This window comes from Syngnathus acus, chromosome 21 (genome assembly GCF_901709675.1).
Source record: "Syngnathus acus chromosome 21, fSynAcu1.2, whole genome shotgun sequence".
In the NCBI taxonomy this organism is placed as follows: Eukaryota; Metazoa; Chordata; class Actinopteri; order Syngnathiformes; family Syngnathidae; genus Syngnathus; species Syngnathus acus.
The window spans coordinates 6,945,089-6,966,363 of NC_051105.1; the positions used below are offsets into that span (position 1 = coordinate 6,945,089).

The 21,275-nt window shown below is 41.2% G+C and overlaps 3 protein-coding genes across 4 annotated transcripts in view; all 3 read left to right on the plus strand.

The window, feature by feature from the left end:
- LOC119115232 overlaps positions 1-21,275 on the plus strand; it is a 33,713-nt gene that overhangs the window by 7,408 nt on the left and 5,030 nt on the right. Inside the window, exon 7 of one of the 2 annotated variants that reach the window (XM_037239550.1) lies at positions 11,812-11,934. In XM_037239550.1, coding sequence (XP_037095445.1) covers positions 11,812-11,934 — 123 coding nt within the window. Of the gene's footprint in view, positions 1-11,811; positions 11,935-12,233; positions 12,512-21,275 lie in introns of those variants that run through there. The other variant, XM_037239545.1, reaches the window with a different exon arrangement.
- On the plus strand, positions 309-21,258 carry LOC119115230. Its single transcript, XM_037239541.1, has 16 exons — positions 309-421; positions 1,519-1,830; positions 2,153-2,401; positions 2,837-2,893; positions 3,459-3,749; positions 4,071-4,313; positions 9,819-9,932; positions 15,266-15,463; positions 15,775-16,023; positions 16,456-16,512; positions 17,078-17,368; positions 17,690-17,932; positions 18,052-18,174; positions 18,304-18,356; positions 18,477-18,561; positions 19,615-21,258. Exons 1-16 carry the CDS (start codon positions 373-375, stop codon positions 20,289-20,291), a joined length of 3,291 nt encoding a protein of 1,096 aa, XP_037095436.1. The 5' UTR covers positions 309-372; the 3' UTR covers positions 20,292-21,258.
- On the plus strand, positions 4,282-6,677 carry LOC119115566 (GTPase IMAP family member 9-like). Its single transcript, XM_037240169.1, has 3 exons — positions 4,282-4,313; positions 4,433-4,942; positions 6,001-6,677. Exons 2-3 carry the CDS (start codon positions 4,879-4,881, stop codon positions 6,675-6,677), a joined length of 741 nt encoding a protein of 246 aa, XP_037096064.1. The 5' UTR covers positions 4,282-4,313; positions 4,433-4,878.

A 21,275-nucleotide genomic window follows, 5' to 3' on the forward strand; every position in this document is an offset into this window, starting at 1 on the left:
ATTCTAAAATGGTGTCCTCCTTCATGAACAACTTCCTGTTGTGTTGTTGTTGAAAATCAATGTCGAGAATTAGGTCCCACTGGGCAAGGAACCATCATGTTGTAGAAACAATTTTGTGATCTTGGTCAGGAATGAGCATCTCAATTAAGAGTTGCCATATAAAATGCAATAATGAGACCCAAGATGGGCCTCACATCTTTTTTTGTGTGTTCATCAATTGAAACTTGTTGTGACAAGAAACCAGAAAATAATTGCAGTCAGAAAAACAAGTCCAACCGGTCTGCATATATGAAAGTATGAAGTATGAGCACTTGGGTGTTGAGGACATGAACACCTTGTGTACTCATTCCAGGTATAAGTTCATTGGGCGCAATGAATCACAGATATCTATGGATGTTCTTTTTCAGCAGTTTTGTTTCGGGTAAGTTCTCTTATTTCTCAATGTTTTCTACTTGAATGAAAGCTTTTGCGGTGTTAATATTCTTAACATTGTCTAAAATGGACAGTTTAATTGGGTGTTTCTAAAATTGAGCCTAAAATAGTGACGGGATGCTTTATCAAAATTATGATGACTGAATAAGACTGAATGAAAAGAATTTGCCTGCCTGCGCCTACGATCAAATACAAAAACATTACATTAGACCACCTCCGCTGCAAAATAGACCTACTCTTATCCCATCTAAAATGTAATCCACTTTATGAAACCTCATTTCCAGATGTACTTGGTGGCGAGGCCAAAATGCCCAGTGAGGTCATGCGTGTTTAACGACAGAAATAAGTATCGTAGCTCACGCACAATTTGCTCACATTAGCACGAGACTGATTAACAATTAACAATCATGATAGAGGGATAGGAACAGAAGGCAAAACAGGAGTTTTACACATTGTTGTCATCATCAGAATAGTCACTGTCCTCGTGATCATCATTAGGGTCCTGGCTTTCCGGACAAAATTTAAAGACGCATATACAGTGTTCCCTTGCTATAATTGCGGTTCACATTTCGTGGCCCTGCAGTTTCACCAATTTTTTTGCTTTTATTTAATTGATTTCATAGGAATGATGAATGGCAAAATGACATTTTAGCCATTGTCATGCTCGTCCCCTTCTGGGGCCAGAGCACGTTCCTCTCATAGCTCGTATAGCACCTCGTATTTATTCATTTTACATTTTAAAAGTTGAATTTCTTAAGTGTACCAAACATTGAGGAAAATAACTGCTTGGGGGCTGCAAGGAGCTCGTAACATCGGAGTACAACCGTAAATCCCCCCCAACTCTATAATAAAAATAATAATAGTAATAATAATATCTCACATTAGTATGCCCCTGCAGACCGCAACTTTGAGACTGATTAACAATCATGATAGAGAGATAGGAGAACGCTGCAAACATAGAAAATGTATATCTCTCCTCACCTCACAGAAGTGCTTTTTTATTCATCACAATTGCATGTATCAGTTTTTGTTAGTCAACATTGCTCCTCTTAACTTTCACCTATCTGTCTCTGTCCATCGCTCCAGTTGCATCTTCCCCAGATTCTGCACGGCATCTGGAATATGTGCTCAAGGGTCAAGAGATTAACTTTTCGCCATCTATCCCCGGAAAACCCGATCGAGTAGAGTGGATACATGAGGGTAGAGATGTGGTGTGGTTCGATCCGCAGACAGGCAAAGAAGATGTTTCTCCTTCCTACAAGGACAGGATCACTCTGGAGCAAGAATCTGCAAGGCTCACCATCAAAGATGCCACATATGAAGACAGCGGAAACTATGACTTAAAGTTGATGATAAATGACCAGCATCATCGTTTAAAATACAGAATTGAGGTTATAGGTAAGTCTATTTTTCCATCTCTGTGCACTAAATATGCAGCAATTTCTTTCTTTCAATTTCCTTCATTATTGTGTGATGATGACCCCAAACATATAGGGGAAGCACAAATTTCATGGGCTTGAGCCTATTTTATTTTATTTTAGGCAAGAGGTGACTGACCTTAGGCCGCTTGTCAGTTGATCAGAGGGAACTATCGCCAAACATTCATACTCACAATCACACCGATGGATGATTTAGAGTCTTCAATGAACAGCTGACTGTGCTTTCCTTTTACGGTCACATTAAATGTTGCTTCTTTGTTTGTTTGTTTGTTTGTTTACAGACAAAGTAGACCAACCACACATATCGTGTGTGTTGACCAGCCCAAACAGAGTGTTGCTCGTTTGCTCAACAGAATCCAAACATCCTGATTTATTGGAGTTTAAGTGGAACTCAGATGGAAAGGAGCATCCAGGCCCAAACTTGCAAATAAATGTGAGGGGGAAACATGATGATCGTGTTTATCGTTGTGATGTGAGCAACCCTCTGACCAAGGAAACGGCCAATTTCACTGCTGGCGACTGCTTCCTAGGTAATCATCATCAATATTCATGCAACTGGAAGATTACAACGATTTTTGACAAGCCATCAGGTGGTCCAAATGACACCCACGAGTGCAAAATAGGAGTTTTACTAATTGTTGTCATCATCATCAAAATTGTCATTGTTCTCGTGATCATCATCAGGGTCCTGGCTTTCCGGACAAAATTTAAAGATGTATATAAAGTGTTCCCTCGCTATAATTGCGCTTCACCTTTTGCTGCTCTTCATTTTACATTTTAAAAGTTCAATTTCTTAGGTGTACCAAACTTAGGAAAATAATTGTTTGGGGGCTGCAAGGGGCTCATAACATCGGAGTAGAGCTGCTGTATACATACAGAAAGAAACAAAACAACTGTTATTCTTATTTTAAAACAAACATGTTTTTTCCACCAAGAAATGAAAACATGTCTCTGGTTTCTTGCAGAACCTTTTGAAAAGACAAAGAAAAGGATTCGAAGAAGTCCATGTAACACGCCTGACGGTATGATCTGTCAACACTTGTAGACTTAAAAGCAATTACTGCATCTATTCAAGTAGCAATAAAGTTCATTTCCAGTCGAGTTGATGATTGTAACACTTTTCTTATGAGAATCCCCCAAAAGAGCATCAAAAAGCTGCAGCTCAGGTTCACTGCTTAGATTCAATTTCTAAATGATCAACACGCTCTTTGCAAATTAGATACGTATAGTTTTTTTGTTTGCTTTTTCCCCTATTCTGCAACTGGCTGGCCACACTTTCACGGGAGGAATCCATTTCATATCACTTTGCACTGAGTAGAAGAAATAACAGCCACAGGTATGATTTCAGTATGGAGGACAATAGAGGGAAGGCAGAGTGAGATTTAGAGGAGACAGCGGAAGAAGACGTGGACGTGAAGAACCACCCTCCGTCTGCCATTTTGTTTATCTTTAGACTATAGAAGGCAGAAACATTGAGTTTTAGCAAATGTAGGATTGAAGAAATGCTTCAAAGACTCAAAAAGAAGTGAGGGAGCACATTTTTCTTCTTTGCCATTAATGTCTGTCTGTCTATGTCTATCCATACAGTATCCCAGGATCTAAAATATGTGCTCAAGGGTCAAGAGATAAACTTTAAGCCACCCATCCCCGAAAAACCTGATCTAATTATCTGGTTCTATCACGATGGCCGAAGTGTGGTATTATTTGACGACAAGGGTGAGGAAAATTTCCCCTCATACAAGGACAGGATCAATCTGGATCACAATACTGCGGAACTCACCATCAACAATGCCACATATGAAGACAGCGGAAGTTATAGCTTAAGGTGGAACATAAACAATGAGGAATGTCTCTTAAAGTACCCAGTTGAGGTTATAGGTAAGTAAATCTTTGCATTCATATTTGGTTGATAGTTACTGTGAATTGTTATTTTTCTTCCATTACATTTTGTGTATTCTGGACAACACTTTTTAAGTTGGAGACTTTTGATGGCTTGCTCAAGGGTACATCAATTGTGGCCAGGGAGTAGACTAGCATTTCATCCCCACACTAGTTTGAACGTCCCCTTGTCCACAGTCATGCACGACTTAAAATTTGACCCTTGGATTTTGTCTTGGAAGAACTAGCGTGGTGCCAGTTTTACTGAACTTTACATTTGTATGTGTAGTAGCTCATAAGTTTTACATGATGTGTTTGCAGACAAAGTAACCAAACCCAACATATCCTGTGAAATGGTCAACCTAAACCAGGCAGTCCTTGCGTGCTTAACAGAGGGCGAAAGTGATCCTTTAATAAAATTTAAGTGGCGCTCACAGGGAACCGAGCAAACGGGCCCAATTTTGGAAATAAATCTCAGTGATGAACAAAATGTTTATCACTGTGATGTGAGCAACCCCCTGACCAAGGAAACGGCGTCATTCCTCGCTAAGGACTGCTTCCGTAGTAAGTATGATCAAAATGAATGCAAATGGAATGGTCAAGCAGTGTTTGGATTGAACTTGAATGATATTTTGACATTACCGTAAACTGCAATGGAAATGTACTTTTTGTTTTCTGCGCAGACAACATACCGAAAGCTGAAATTCCCAACTCTACTGATTGGATAAATTACGTAATCATTGGAGCCGTTGGGTGCCTTGTAATCATTCTACGAAACAGTGTTTGCAGAAAATTTCCATGTTCAGGTAAAGAAAACATGACACATAAAGGCACAAGCCACAGCAATGTTGACTAGTATTTCAAATGATCATAGTACAATTTACTGCCTTTTACCTTTCATAAAAATATACTCAAAATTTCTCTCATTTTTGCAGAACGTTTGAAAAATATACCAGCAAAATATTTTGAAAAACAAGAAACTACAGAGGTATGTTTCACCTGTCTTGATTGTAAAGCTGCATTCTAACATGTGGGACTCCAGACTCCTATTTCCATCAAAGTGTTCTTTCTCTATACTTTTTGGATATTTCTTGTGTTGCTGTTTTAGGTCGCAAGTCCCAGTGCGGCCATGGGAATGAAACCCTTAGTGACACTCAGCACCAATCAGACAAGAAAACGAAACCTTGGCTCAGGTGCTCTAAACTGTAATTTAGCCACAGATGGAGTCTATAGCCTCATTGCTCCCTGGTGCGCTTAATCCACAAGTATGGACGCTAGGGAGGAACACCACTCCCTGACGCGACAACACAAAAGTTAATAAAGACTACGACTTTTAACACGAAGAATGTGTGGGGGTCGGGCCAAGCAAAGAAATGGAGTGAGATTACAGAATGCTGTGGAAACCACAGCAAGCAAATTTAATGTGTAAGTGAGCAGGCAAACATTGAATCCTAAAAGTAACCCTTCTCGTTTAGATATTCTCGTCAATTAGGTTTTTCGTAAAATCTTCGTGTATTTCTGTACGAGAGGCCGACTGTGTTATGGGGGAGCATGCAGCAATAATTTTATCCTAATCAATTGTTCTAATCAACAAGCTAGGAAAGACTAAGACTAGTACTCCTTCTGGCTTTTTACTTTATTTTTTTCAATTATTCTGATCATATCTTCAACAATGGAGTTTGTTTTTATCAAAATGTTGAAAATCTTCCAAGACCCCCGAGTGTCTTCCCACACTAATCTTAGAAATGCTTTTGATATTATTGACCATTGTTAACCCTACAGCAAGCTTTTAGTATAATCCCTCACTGAACTCCGTTTCCGTTGTTTTAACTTTTCAACGTCAAACTTTGCAATGTTATTTAAGCCCTATCGCCGTTGTCATTTTGTTAACTGTTGCCTTGTGTGACTTTTATGCATAATGAGTGAAGTGAGTGTTTCTGACAGTGAGGTCACGAAGCCGGAAGAAGCAAAAGCGCTATCGTACTTTTGCCGAGGCAACTACAAACGCCAACTTCACCAAAAGTTAGCAGGACTTAAATTCAAACATTATGACAGGAAAATTTAAAGAAACATTTTCGGGTGAGTTGGGGACATGTATCCATTTTTGACACCCTCACCGGCTTAAAAAGCTCTGCTCACTAATAAGATTTTGCCTATATTGTGACAGCCCCCCCCCCAACACACACACACACAATGCTAGCTTGATTCTGAATGTTGTGTAAATAAAGTGAGTCGTTCTATCATGTTTCAGCGGCGTCGACGGCGTCCGGCATGAGTAACGGCCCCGAGCAGACACTGTCCCCGATGCGCCTGGTTGTCCTCGGCTGGCGCTGGCCCGGCAAGAGCTTGACGGCCAACACCATCTTGGGCCATGAGGAGTTCCGGCTGGAGCGCGGCGCCGAATTTAGCGTGACGCGGCACACGGTGGTGGCGGGGCGCCGAGTGACCGTGGTGGACACGCCCGGCTGGTACTCGTCACAGGACACACCCCTCTTGTACAAGATGGAGATTGCCCGTGGCGCCACCTTGTGTCCCCCAGGCCCGCATGCCTTCCTGCTAGTAATCCCTGTGGGCATGTTCACAGTGATGGACCGCATCCGCATCGAGGAGCACGTGGGTCTGTTCGGGGAGCGAGTGTGGCGGCATGTCCTGGTGGTGTTCACCTGGGCAGATGTGCTGCGGAACATATCGCTTGAGCGTTACATCCATCGCGAGGGCGCAGAGCTGCAATGCGTGCTGGACAAGTGCCGGTGGCGCTACATACTGGTCAAAAACTGCGTTTTGGAGGACCAAAAGCAAGTGGTTGACTTGATGGAGTGCGTGGACCAGATGGTGGCTGAGGAAGGGGGCCACTATCTGCTCAAGGAGGACTCCTGGGTGCTGCATGAGAACCAGAACCCGACTGGGACGGTTGGTATTCACACCTGAAGCGAACCGCACCAGAGTTCAATTGGAAGCAAACCGAGACCGGTCCGTCTGCACTGAAAGTGTTGCTTCTGTTCTTGGTTTTTCTTAAGAACTGATTCGAGATTGCAGGCAGCTGGAGGTAATCTCTGGCCTCAAGTGTGGTGTCACTTTATTTATTGATATATTTATTGATATATTCATCATATTTACTGCACAAATGTAAACAAAAGAACAAAAAAAAAATCAACCAAAAATAGTGAGCATATTGGAGGTCAAAAGTGACTCCTTCCAACGTCCACTACTCTCTGACAACGTAATTTCCACTGAGGTGTAATTAACTTCTACGTATTGTTGTTTTCCTTTGTTTATGGCCCATCTTGGATACTGGCAGAGTGTGAGTGCATGTTGAATGTTCTTTTCTCCTTCTGTCTTGTCTTTTTCTTCTGTTATGATAATGGACCGTTCGTATAATGTTCTGACCACTGAGAGTTTGTAAACTGTGGGATGTTCTGATCTCCAGAGGAGGTAATGGTTCATGTGAGTGGGTTTTCTGTAAACTGCGATCTTTGCCCTGCTGTCGTCGCTGAGGTGGATGTTCAAGTCCAGGAAAGATACAGTCCGGTTTATTTCCTCTTCGGGTGGGAATTGTATGTTGCCAGTGTTGTCCATGGTGTTCAGGTGGTTATTGAGTTCTTGTGTGACCGGTTTTCATTTTTTCCAGGATGTCAACGCCTTATGTTTTCCAGAATGTGGGTTTACAGAGAGTGAGTGCCGCGTGGATGGCTTTGATTTCCAGGTACTCCAAGGAAAAACTGCTCATTATTGCGGATAGTGGATCTCCCATTGCAAAGCCTTCTTTCTATCTTTATATTGTGTCTTTGAACTGAAAATAGGTGGATTTGGCAACAAAGCTTAGTAGTGTTTTGATGTCACTGTCAGGTTTGTGCGTCTCTTGAGGGTACGGTTTTCCTTGAGGCGTTCCTGTACGATGAGTAGGACGCCGTCAACGGGGGTTTTATGTACTGAATAATAAAACGACGTCATGAAAAATGAAGATTTCGTCTTTCTGTACCATTATATAGTCTAGTCTTCAGGGAGAGGAGTGAAGAACCAATAATCCTTCCAACTGTGTCCCCTATGCGCTGCAGGGCCTTCCTGTTGTATTCAGTGCGGCTCAATGGTGCCTCAGTAGAATGTGGTCATGATGGCCGGTGGAGCACTTGCTCGCCTGAGTTTCCGCAGGAAATACAGGCGGTGCTGAGCTTTCTTCGCCAGTGATGCAGTGTTGGTAGTCCAGGAGAGGTCTTCACTGATGTGCACCCCCAGTCTTACTTACGGCAAGATTCACTCTCTACCACCCATTTTAAACAAGTAATAATAATAACAATAATAATAATAAAAAATTTGCAACCTAGAACCAGGAAACGTGGAAATGTCCTGTAATTGCAACCGGTCCTACCGGTCTGCATAAACGAAAGCATTGCATTTCAATTTCTGGTTGTTTTGAACACCTGTCAGTGCCAGTCCACAAGGACCAGGTTGAAAGCCTCACCAAAACTCGAAAGCTCAAAATCTTTACCCGTCATGGTTAACCAATATAGTTTGGTTAGTCTTCTTTCCCTTGTCGTCGCTTTGGGTAAGTTCTGTCATTTCTTAATGTTTACCTTTTTTTACATTATTACTGTAAAACTGCAAATGTTCTCTAAAATCACATATAGGTTTTGATCGCTTAGTTGATACTTGGACAACTGAAAAAGTTCTTGTCTCATTTGCGCTGAAAAGAACATGATTGCATACCAGCAGACAGTGAGGTGATTTTGAAATTGGTTATCTTTGCGTGTTAACCAAGCGACCGGAAGTTAGCACACCTCTGTACCCCAAATGCGTAGAGACTCTATTCTCAACAATGATTTAAGATGGTAGGAAATGTAAGTATCGACATTCAACACTTAATTTCAACAAATTTCAACCTAATCCACACCATTCCTCGGAAATCACTATGTACATTCAATGGTGAGCTGTTTTTTAGATCATGCTCATGAGCTACTCATGAGATCCTTGGGGACTGATGTCCTGTTGCCCAAAAATGTGCATTAAAACATTTCTAAAAAGGCAATCTGAAAATCCAGTTTTCGTGTTTTAGCCCCTGTAGCTTGAGGACCCCTGGTCTACTAGTTCACACAAGGCCTTTCTGAAGTATTACATGTTGTTGGAATGCTTGGCTACTAAGATGACAATAATGGAAATATCCTTTAGAAAAAAACAAGAAATGTCCTTTAGTAACAAAGGCTCGGAAAACATGCCCGACCCTTTTGCACATATAAAAGAATTCCATTCCTATTGAAAGTGATTGTGTCTGGAAATTTACCAGTGACATCACCTGTTTTTCCTTGCCCTTTTGGGAGCTTAAGATCAGGGGATGCTTTGAGAATAATTGTCAATTTTTGTCTATGTGAAGCCCTTTGAGACTGCTTGTGATTTAGGGCTATACAAATAAACTTGACTTGACTTGACTTAAATGAAGGGTAGGTTTCGCTTTTAAACTTTGCTCGCTAGTTTTACGTCAGGTTAATCAGGTTAAGTTAATCGCACGGAATAAATCACAGATATCTACGGATGTATTTGTTCAGCAGTTTTGTTTTGAGTAAGTTCTAATAATTCTTAATATTTTCTATTCGTCCCACGCTGGTGTCATATCTATGAAAAAAAAAAACTATAACTGGATGACATGAATTTCCCTGCCTGCGCCTTGATCAAATACATTAGACCAACTGCGCTGCAAAATAAACCTTTTATTTTGTCTAAAATTGAATCTACTGTATAAAATCAAATTTTCAGATGCACTTGGTGGTGAGGCAGAAACGCCCAATGAGGTCATTGGTGTCTAATGACAGAATCAAGTATCGTAGCTCACACACAAATTTTCCCCTCATATTAGCAGGCCAACGCAGACCGCAACTTTGACACTCCTGGTGATTAACAATCATGATAGAGAGATAGGAACACTCCCCAAACATAGAAAATGTGCATCTCGCCTCACAGAAGTACTTTTTTTTTTTTTTTTTTTATCCCACCTGCATGTACCAGATTTTTTGAATCTACATTTGTCCTCTTTGCCATCAGTAGTAACTTTCATCTATTTGTCTCTGTCCATCTCTCCAGTTGCCCCTTCCCCAGATTCTGCACAGCATCTGGAATATGTGCTCAAGGGCCAAGAGATAAACTTTCTGCCGTCTATCCCCGGAAAACCCGATCTAGTCGGGTGGATACATGATGGTATAGATGTGGTGTGGTTCGATCTGCTCGAGGAATATGTTTTTCCACCCTATGAGGACAGGATCACTCTGAACCAAGAATCTGCAAGACTCATCATCAAAGATGCCACATATGAAGACAGCGGAAACTATGACTTAAAGTTGATGATAAATGGCCAGCATCATCGTTTAAAGTATAGAATTGAAGTTATAGGTAAGTCTATTTTTCCATCTCTGTGCACAAAATATGCAGCAATTTCTTTCTTTCAATTTTTATTATTGCATGATGATGACCCCAAACATATAGGGGAAGCACAAATTTCATGGGCTTGAGCCTATTTTATTTGATTTTGGGCAAGAGGTGACTGACCTTAGGCCGCTTGTCAGTTGATCAGAGGGAACTATCGACAAACACTCATACTCACAATCACATCTATGGACGATTTAGAGTCTTCAATGAACAGCTGACTGTGCTTTCCTTTTACGGTCACATTAAATGTTGCTTCTTTGCTTGTTTGTTTACAGACAAAGTAGACCAACCACACATATCGTGTGTGTTGACCAGCCCAAACAGAGTGTTGCTCGTTTGCTCAACAGACTCCAAACATCCTGATTTATTGGAGTTTAAGTGGAGCGCAAATGGAAAGGAGCATCCAGGACCAAACTTGCAAATAAATGTGAGGGGCAAACACGATGATCGAGTTTATCGTTGTGAGGTGAGCAACCCTCTGACCAAGGAAACGGCCACTTTCACTGCCGGCGACTGCTTCCTGGGTAATCATCATCAATATTCGTGCGACCGGAAGATTCCAACAATGTTTATTTGAATGACATTTTGAACGAATGTATGCTGAGATGTTGGAATATTTAGAATTGTTGTACTTCTGTGCAGATAAGCCATCAGATGGTCCAAATGACATCCGCAAAAGTAAAACAACAGCTTTACTCATTGGCGTCATCATCATATTGATCATCATCACTGTGATCGTCATTACGGTCGTAGGTTTGCGAAGAAAAGGTAAAGGTGCTTACATGCAAACAGAAAGAAAAAAAACAACACAAAAAAATAATATTCTGGTTTTAAAACATGTTTTCTATTTCACCAAAAAGTGGAAAACCTGTCTTTGGTTTCTTGCAGCACGTTTTGAGAAATTAAAGAGCTGTGTTTTGAGAAGACAAAGTTCTATGTCTGAAAGTATGTTCGAGTCGAAGTTCATTTCCAGTCGACTTGATTATTGTGATTACGCTGACAGATCGGCTTCATCTTTCCTCATAGGACTGCTGCGACCAGACATAAACTTACGACAGAAAGTGAAAGACATCCTGAATCGTCGACTGGACAACATCAAGCGTCCAAACGCTGTATGGCATCTGGATTTATGTGATGCACTGAAGCCGTTCGGCATCACAAATCACGGCTGCATCGATGCAGTTAGCCAACACATATTTTGGTTAAAGGCAGACAACGCCTCCAACGCTCCTGAAGTCATTGCCAACCACTTCTTAGACACTGTGGAAGATAATGGAGGATGTCCACAATGGCTGCTGGCTGACCCACACCCGGAGAACATGTGCGTCAGAAAAGTGAAACGTTTCTTGCATGGAAAACAGAAAGACTATAATAGAGGGGAACAGAACTACATTGATGAATGTAACACGACCAAGGAGCAGAAGGAGTCATGGTTTCTGATCTTAAGTGAGAAGAGCTTTGAGAATTGGACAAAGGTTTTCCAAAATCTCAAAGAAAATGGACTTTTCACAGGGAGTGACATGGACAAGGAGCTCATAAAGTTCTGCTTCCTCAAACCCATCCAGGTAAATGGATGGCTTTACATATCCTGATAGACAATATTGATATTCAATGTGATTTTTTTTTTAATAGAGTTTTTCTCTTCATTTAGGATAAGCTGAATGGGCTTTTAAGAGACTGGAACTCGCAGCCGGCGCCAGAAGCTACAAAACACAAACTCCGGTATGTCTCGAAAAAGATTGTCAACAAGTGCAAGCAGAGGTTTATTCCTGAAGTACAGAAACCCAAAAATGAACCAGTTTATGAGCGCTGCAGGCTTATTATGGCCGAAAATGGATGGAATGAATCAGAGAATGAAGAGGCAGCAGCAGAACTGTTTGGCAAATTAAGAAATGAGATGCTGAATAAAATACCACAGCAGATGCCGCAAATCACAACAGAAGAGGGAAATCAGGAAAAAGAAAAAAAAAGTAAAACAAAACAGACGACTAGTCCAGTTACGGTAATAAAAGTGTAGCTATTTTAGTTCACTTGTTTTGCCTATTGTGCATGAGGTTCTACATGAAGCTAGTCTTCTATGATATATAGTAACAGGTGGGAGGTATCATGCTAACTAATAAATAAGTTTTGAACAAATTATATATGAAATTTGATACATTCCCTGCACCATCCTGATGATCTCTGAAGGCATGAAAATTACTGGATAAAGATTCATTTGACATTATTTGGAGGGACAAGAAAATAGGTCACCATGAAGGCAAAGCAGTCTTGGGCAATTATTAAAGTATGAGAGCAGCAAAAGACTTCTTTGGAAATTGCTGCTCGAGTTCCTTCTGGTGAGGTGCAGGATGCTGCAGTATTTTCTTATTTTCTTTCTGTTAAATAAATATGAAGCATTTTGTATTTGCATGTACATTTATTTCATCGTCACTGAATGTTAGTTTTAGGACTGACATGTTCTGCAGCTGATGATGTTAAAAATAACCACAGGAAAAAATAGTCTAATTTCTACTTGGTGGTGTTACCGTACAAAGGCGCGAGTTGGATTTGTGTGTACAATGTATGTATTTTATGAGGTAACACTGTTGCCGTCTGGTCCAAAAGCAGCTTGAAACGTAAATAATTATACTGGTAATGGCCGGGATTATGAAAAAAAAAATAAAAGAACACCTCGAGAATGTTGTGTGACTCCTTTTCCTGGTCTTTGCCGATCTGTCTTCATTGGAAGGAGCCCAAGCCTGCTCTGCTGGCTGAAATGCACCTGTTTTGTTGTTTGCAAGCTTGACTCTCATAAGGCAAAAAGAAAAGCAGTTGTAAACTTCCTATTGTAAACATTAAGACACAAAACGATGTCAAGCGGAATAAACATGCTATTGACACATATTTAAATCATCTACTGTCTTTTGAAAATGATCTCCTTCCGCTCATGTTTTGAAAATCTAAGCTCAGGCACCAGCGAGAAATTCTTTCACTTTCAAACCACACCCTCGCTCGTTTGCTGTCACACTGTCAATGGAGCAAAACGTCATTTTTATCACATACTTTAAGAGGGACAAGAGCTGATCGGTGATTTGCTTTTGAATATTCTAAGATGGTCTACCAACATGCTATGATCGATTATCATCAAAATGTGTTCAAATAAGTTTCATGGGCCATATTACATTGTATTTGGGGTATTTCTCTGGGCTAATCAAAAAACCATCTCAGTTGTTGATAAGTTGATCCAGTTTGGCCACTTGCACACAATGGCTGGCTAATCATTACGTCAGGGGTGTGGATTGTGCACCGTTAAAATAATAAAGACATAAAGACTTGCACTTTACCCTGATAAATAAGAAGCAAAGGTTTAGTTTCACATCTACTACTGGATGGTGCCAAAGGCAAACATTAGATTGACTTCTACTACTGGATGGTGCCAGTCGTCCTGTTGCTTTATTCATTGGGTCATGTTGCTCTCGGTAAGTTCGGTCTATAGTTATTTTTCTTATTTCTTTAATTACAACTCCTGTGGAAGTCAATGTTCTTTATAGAATGTCCAGTGTGTTATGGTTTTACTGTAAGCGGGTGATTCTAAAATGGTGTCCTCCTTCATGAATAACTTCCTGTTGTGTTGTTGAAAGTCAATGTCGAGAATTAGGTCCCACTGGGCAAGGAACCATCATGTTGTAGAAACAATTTTGTGATCTTGGTCAGGAATGAGCATCTCAATTAAGAGTTGCCATAGAAAATGCAATAATGAGACCCAAGATGGGCCTCACATCTTTTTTTGTGTGTGTTCATCAATTGAAACAAGTTCAACACTTGGGTGTTGAGGACATGAACACCTTGTGTACTCATTCCAGGTATAAGTTTATTGGGCGCAATGAATCACAGATATCTATGGATGTTCTTATTCAGCAGTTTCGTTTCAGGTAAGTTCTCTTATTTCTCAATGTTTTCTACTTGAATGAAAGCTTTTGCGGTGTTAATATTCTTGACATTGTCTAAAATGGACAGTTTAAGTGGGTGTTTCTAAAATTGAGCCTAAAATAGTGACGGGATGCTTTATCAAAATTATGATGACTGAATAAGACTGAATGAAAAGAATTTGCCTGCCTGCGCCTACGATCAAATACAAAAACATTACATTAGACCACCTCCGCTGCAAAATAGACCAACTCTTATCCCATCTAAAATGTAATCCACTTTATGAAACCTCATTTCCAGATGTACTTGGTGGCGAGGCCAAAATGCCCAGTGAGGTCATGCGTGTTTAACGACAGAAATAAGTATCGTAGCTCACGCACGATTTGCTCACATTAGCACGAGACTGATTAACAATTAACAATCATGATAGAGGGATAGGTACAGAAGGCAAAACAGGAGTTTTACTCATTGGTGTCATCATCAGAATAGTCATTGTCCTTGTGATCATCATTAGGGTCCTGGCTTTCAGGACAAAATTTAAAGACGCATATACAGTGTTCCCTTGCTATAATTGCGGTTCACATTTCGTGGCCCTGCTGTTTCACCATTTTTTTTCTTTTATCTATTGATTTCATAGGAATGATAAATGGCAAAATGACTTTTTAGCCATTGTCATGCTCGTCCCCTTCGAGGGCCAGAGCACGCTCCTCTCATAGCTCGTATAGCACCTCGTATTTTAAAAGTTGAATTTCTTAAGTGTACCAAACATTGAGGAAAATAATTGTTTGGGGGCTGCAAGGAGCTCGTAACATCGGAGTACAACCGTAAATCACCCCCAAATCTATAATAAAAATAATAATAGTAATAATAATATCTCACATTAGCATGCCCCTGCAGACCGCAACTTTGAGACTGATTAACAATCATGCTAGAGAGATAGGAGAACGCTGCAAACATAGAAAATGTATATCTCTCCTCACCTCACAGAAGTGCTTTTTTATTCATCACAATTGCATGTATCGGTTTTTTTTAATCAACATTGCTCCTCTTAACTTTCACCTATATGTCTCTGTCCATCGCTCCAGTTGCATCTTCCCCAGATTCTGCACGGCATCTGGAATATGTGCTCAAGGGTGAAGAGATTAACTTTTTGCCATCTATCCCTGGAAAACCCGATCGAGTAGGGTGGATACATGAGGGTAGAGATGTGGTGTGGTTCAATCTGCAGACAGGCAAAGAAGATGTTTCTCCTTCCTACAAGAACAGGATCACTCTGGAGCAAGAATCTGCAAGGCTCACCATCAAAGATGCCACATATGAAGACAGAGGAAACTATGACTTAAAGTTGATGATAAATGACCAGCATCATCGTTTGAAATACAGAATTGAGGTTATAGGTTAGTCTATTTTTCCATCTCTGTGCACTAAATATGCAGCAATTTCTTTCTTTCAATTGTTTTCATTATTGTGTGATGATGACCGCAATATAAGGAAAGCTCAAATTTCAAGGGCTTGAGCCTATTTTAGCTGATTTTGGGCAAGAGGTGACTGACCTTAGGCTGCTTGCCAGTTGATCAGAGGGCACTACCGACAAACATTCATACTCACAATCACACCTTTGGACGATTTGGCGTCTTCAATGAACAGCTGACTGTGTTTTCCATTTACGATCACATTAAACGTTGCTTCTTTGCTTGTTTGATTACAGACAAAGTAGACCAACCACACATATCGTGTGTGTTGACCAGCCCAAACAGAGCGTTGCTCGTTTGCTCAACAGACTCCAAACATCCTGATTTATTGGAGTTTAAGTGGAGCTCAGATGGGAAGGAGCATCCAGGCCCAAACTTGCAAATAAATGTGAGGGGGAAACATGATGATCGAGTTTATCGTTGTGATGTGAGCAACCCTCTGACCAAGGAAACGGCCAATTTCACTGCTGGCGACTGCTTCCTAGGTAATCATCATCAATATTCATGCAACTGGAAGATTACAACGATTTTTGACAAGCCATCAGGTGGTCCAAATGACACCCATGAGTGCAAAATAGGAGTTTTACTAATTGTTGTCATCATCAAAATTGTCATTGTTCTCATGATCATCATCAGGGTCCTGGCTTTCCGGACAAAATTTAAAGATGTATACAAAGTGTTCCCTCGCTATAATTGCGCTTCACCTTTCGCTGCTCTTCATTTTACATTTTAAAAGTTTAATTTCTTAGATGTACCAAACTTAGGAAAATAATTGTTTGGGGGCTGCAAGGGGCTCATAACATCGGAGTAGAGCTGCTGTATACATACAGAAAGAAACAAAACAACTGTTATTCTTATTTTAAAACAAACATGTTTTTTCCACCAAGAAATGAAAACATGTCTCTGGTTTCTTGCAGAACCTTTTGAAAAGACAAAGAAAAGGATTCGAAGAAGTCCATGTAACACGCCTGACGGTATGATCTGTCAACACTTGTAGACTTAAAAGCAATTACTGCATCTATTCAAGTAGCAATAAAGTTCATTTCCAGTCGAGTTGATGATTGTAACACTTTTCTTATGAGAATCCCCCAAAAGAGCATCAAAAAGCTGCAGCTCAGGTTCACTGCTTAGATTCAATTTCTAAATGATCAACACGCTCTTTGCAAATTAGATACGTATAGTTTTTTTGTTTGCTTTTTCCCCTATTCTGCAACTGGCTGGCCACACTTTCACGGGAGGAATCCATTTCATATCACTTTGCACTGAGTAGAAGAAATAACAGCCACAGGTATGATTTCAGTATGGAGGACAATAGAGGGAAGGCAGAGTGAGATTTAGAGGAGACAGCGGAAGAAGACGTGGACGTGAAGAACCACCCTCCGTCTGCCATTTTGTTTATCTTTAGACTATAGAAGGCAGAAACATTGAGTTTTAGCAAATGTAGGATTGAAGAAATGCTTCAAAGACTCAAAAAGAAGTGAGGGAGCACATTTTTCTTCTTTGCCATTAATGTCTGTCTGTCTATGTCTATCCATACAGTATCCCAGGATCTAAAATATGTGCTCAAGGGTCAAGAGATAAACTTTAAGCCACCCATCCCCGAAAAACCTGATCTAATTATCTGGTTCTATCACGATGGCCGAAGTGTGGTATTATTTGACGACAAGGGTGAGGAAAATTTCCCCTCATACAAGGACAGGATCAATCTGGATCACAATACTGCGGAACTCACCATCAACAATGCCACATATGAAGACAGCGGAAGTTATAGCTTAAGGTGGAACATAAACAATGAGGAATGTCTCTTAAAGTACCCAGTTGAGGTTATAGGTAAGTAAATCTTTGCATTCATATTTGGTTGATAGTTACTGTGAATTGTTATTTTTCTTCCATTACATTTTGTGTATTCTGGACAACACTTTTTAAGTTGGAGACTTTTGATGGCTTGCTCAAGGGTACATCAATTGTGGCCAGGGAGTAGACTAGCATTTCATCCCCACACTAGTTTGAACGTCCCCTTGTCCACAGTCATGCACGACTTAAAATTTGACCCTTGGATTTTGTCTTGGAAGAACTAGCGTGGTGCCAGTTTTACTGAACTTTACATTTGTATGTGTAGTAGCTCATAAGTTTTACATGATGTGTTTGCAGACAAAGTAACCAAACCCAACATATCCTGTGAAATGGTCAACCTAAACCAGGCAGTCCTTGCGTGCTTAACAGAGGGCGAAAGTGATCCTTTAATAAAATTTAAGTGGCGCTCACAGGGAACCGAGCAAACGGGCCCAATTTTGGAAATAAATCTCAGTGATGAACAAAATGTTTATCACTGTGATGTGAGCAACCCCCTGACCAAGGAAACGGCGTCATTCCTCGCTAAGGACTGCTTCCGTAGTAAGTATGATCAAAATGAATGCAAATGGAATGGTCAAGCAGTGTTTGGATTGAACTTGAATGATATTTTGACATTACCGTAAACTGCAATGGAAATGTACTTTTTGTTTTCTGCGCAGACAACATACCGAAAGCTGAAATTCCCAACTCTACTGATTGGATAAATTACGTAATCATTGGAGCCGTTGGGTGCCTTGTAATCATTCTACGAAACAGTGTTTGCAGAAAATTTCCATGTTCAGGTAAAGAAAACATGACACATAAAGGCACAAGCCACAGCAATGTTGACTAGTATTTCAAATGATCATAGTACAATTTACTGCCTTTTACCTTTCATAAAAATATACTCAAAATTTCTCTCATTTTTGCAGAACGTTTGAAAAATATACCAGCAAAATATTTTGAAAAACAAGAAACTACAGAGGTATGTTTCACCTGTCTTGATTGTAAAGCTGCATTCTAACATGTGGGACTCCAGACTCCTATTTCCATCAAAGTGTTCTTTCTCTATACTTTTTGGATATTTCTTGTGTTGCTGTTTTAGGTCGCAAGTCCCAGTGCGGCCATGGGAATGAAACCCTTAGTGACACTCAGCACCAATCAGACAAGAAAACGAAACCTTGGCTCAGGTGCTCTAAACTGTAATTTAGCCACAGATGGAGTCTATAGCCTCATTGCTCCCTGGTGCGCTTAATCCACAAGTATGGACGCTAGGGAGGAACACCACTCCCTGACGCGACAACACAAAAGTTAATAAAGACTACGACTTTTAACACGAAGAATGTGTGGGGGTCGGGCCAAGCAAAGAAATGGAGTGAGATTACAGAATGCTGTGGAAACCACAGCAAGCAAATTTAATGTGTAAGTGAGCAGGCAAACATTGAATCCTAAAAGTAACCCTTCTCGTTTAGATATTCTCGTCAATTAAGTTTTTCGTAAAATCTTAGTGTATTTCTGTACGAGAGGCCGACTGTGTTATGGGGGAGCATGCAGCAATAATTTTATCCTAATCAATTGTTCTAATCAACAAGCTCGGAAAGACTAGTCAGACTACTCCTTCTGGCTTTCTACTTTATCTTTTTCAATTATTCTGATCATATCTTCAACAATGGAGTTTGTTTTTATCAAAATGTTGAAAATCTTCCAACACCCCCGAGTGTCTTCCCACACTAATCTTAGAAATGCTTTTAATATTATTGACCATTGTTAACCCTACAGCGAGCTTTTAGCATAATCCCTCACTGAACTCTGTTTCCGTTGTTTTAACTTTTCAACGTCAAACTTTGCAATGTTATTTAAGCCCTATCGCCGTTGTCATTTTGTTAACTGTTGCCTTGTGTGACTTTTATGCATAATGAGTGAAGTGAGTGTTTCTGACAGTGAGGTCACGAAGCTGGAAGAAGCAAAAGCACTACCGTACTTTCGCCGAGGCAACTACAAACGCCAACTTCACCAAAAGTTAGCAGGACTTAAATTCAAACATTATGACAGGAAAATTTAAAGAAACATCTTCGGGTGAGTTGGGGGCATGTATCCATTTTTGACACCCTCACCGGCTTAAAAAGCTCTGCTCACTAATAAGATTTTGCCTATATTGTGACAGCCCCCCCAACACACACACGCAATGCTAGCTTGATTCGGAATGTTGTGTAAATAAAGTGAGTCGTTCTATCATGTTTCAGCGGCGTCGACGGCGTCCGGCATGAGTAACGGCCCCGAGCAGACACTGTCCCCGATGCGCCTGGTTGTCCTCGGCTGGCGCTGGCCCGGCAAGAGCTTGACGGCCAACACCATTTTAGGCCATGAGGAGTTCCGGCTGGAGCGCGGCGCCGAATTTAGCGTGACGCGGCACACGGTGGTGGCGGGGCGCCGAGTGACCGTGGTGGACACGCCCGGCTGGTACTCGTCACAGGACACACCCCTCTTGTACAAGATGGAGATTGCCCGTGGCGCCACCTTGTGTCCCCCAGGCCCGCATGCCTTCCTGCTAGTAATCCCTGTGGGCATGTTCACAGTGATGGACCGCATCCGCATCGAGGAGCACGTGGGTCTGTTTGGGGAGCGAGTGTGGCGGCACGTCCTGGTGGTGTTCACCTGGGCAGATGTGCTGCGGAACATATCGCTTGAGCGTTACATCCATCGCGAGGGCGCAGAGCTGCAATGCGTGCTGGACAAGTGCCGGCGGCGCTACATACTGATCAAAAACTGTGTTTTGGAGGACCAAAAGCAAGTGGTTGACTTGATGGAGTGCGTGGACCAGATGGTGGCTGAGGAAGGGGGCCACTATCTGCTCGAGGAGGACTCCTGGGTGCTGGATGAGAACCAGAGCCCGACTGGGACTGTTGGTATTCACACCTGAAGCGAACCGCACCAGAGTTCAATTGGAAGCAAACCGAGACCGGTCCGTCTGCACTGAAAGTGTTGCTTCTGTTCTTGGTTTTTCTTAAGAACTGATTCGAGATTGCAGGCAGCTGGAGGTCATCTCTGGCCTCAAGTGTGGTGTCACTTTATTTATTGATATATTTATTGATATATTCATCATATTTACTGCACAAATGTAAACAAAAGAACAAAAAAAAAATCTACCAAAAATAGTGAGCATATTGGAGGTCAAAAGTGACTCCTTCCAACGTCCACTACTCTCTGACAACGTAATTTCCACTGAGGTGTAATTAACTTCTACGTATTGTTGTTTTCCTTTGTTTATGGCCCATCTTGGATACTGGCAGAGTGTGAGTGCATGTTGAATGTTCTTTTCTCCTTCTGTCTTGTCTTTTTCTTCTGTTATGATAATGGACCGTTCGTATAATGTTCTGACCACTGAGAGTTTGTAAGCTGTGGGATGTTCTGATCTCCAGAGGAGGTAATGGTTCATGTGAGTGGGTTTTCTGTAAACTGCGATCTTTGCCCTGCTGTCGTCGCTGAGGTGGATGTTCAAGTCCAGGAAAGATACAGTCCGGTTTATTTCCTCTTCGTGTGGGAATTGTATGTTGCCAGTGTTGTCCATGGTGTTCAGGTGGTTATTGAGTTCTTGTGTGACCGGTTTTCATTTTTTCCAGGATGTCAACGCCTTATGTTTTCCAGAATGTGGGTTTACAGAGAGTGAGTGCCGCGTGGATAGCTTTGATTTCCAGGTACTCCATGGAAAAACTGCTCATTATTGCGGATAGTGGGTCTCCCATTGCAAAGCCTTCTTTCTATCTTTATATTGTGTCTTTGAACTGAAAATAGGTGGATTTGGCAACAAAGCTTAGTAGTGTTTTGATGTCACTGTCAGGTTTGTGCGTCTCTTGAGGGTACGGTTTTCCTTGAGGCGTTCCTGTACGATGAGTAGGACGCCGTC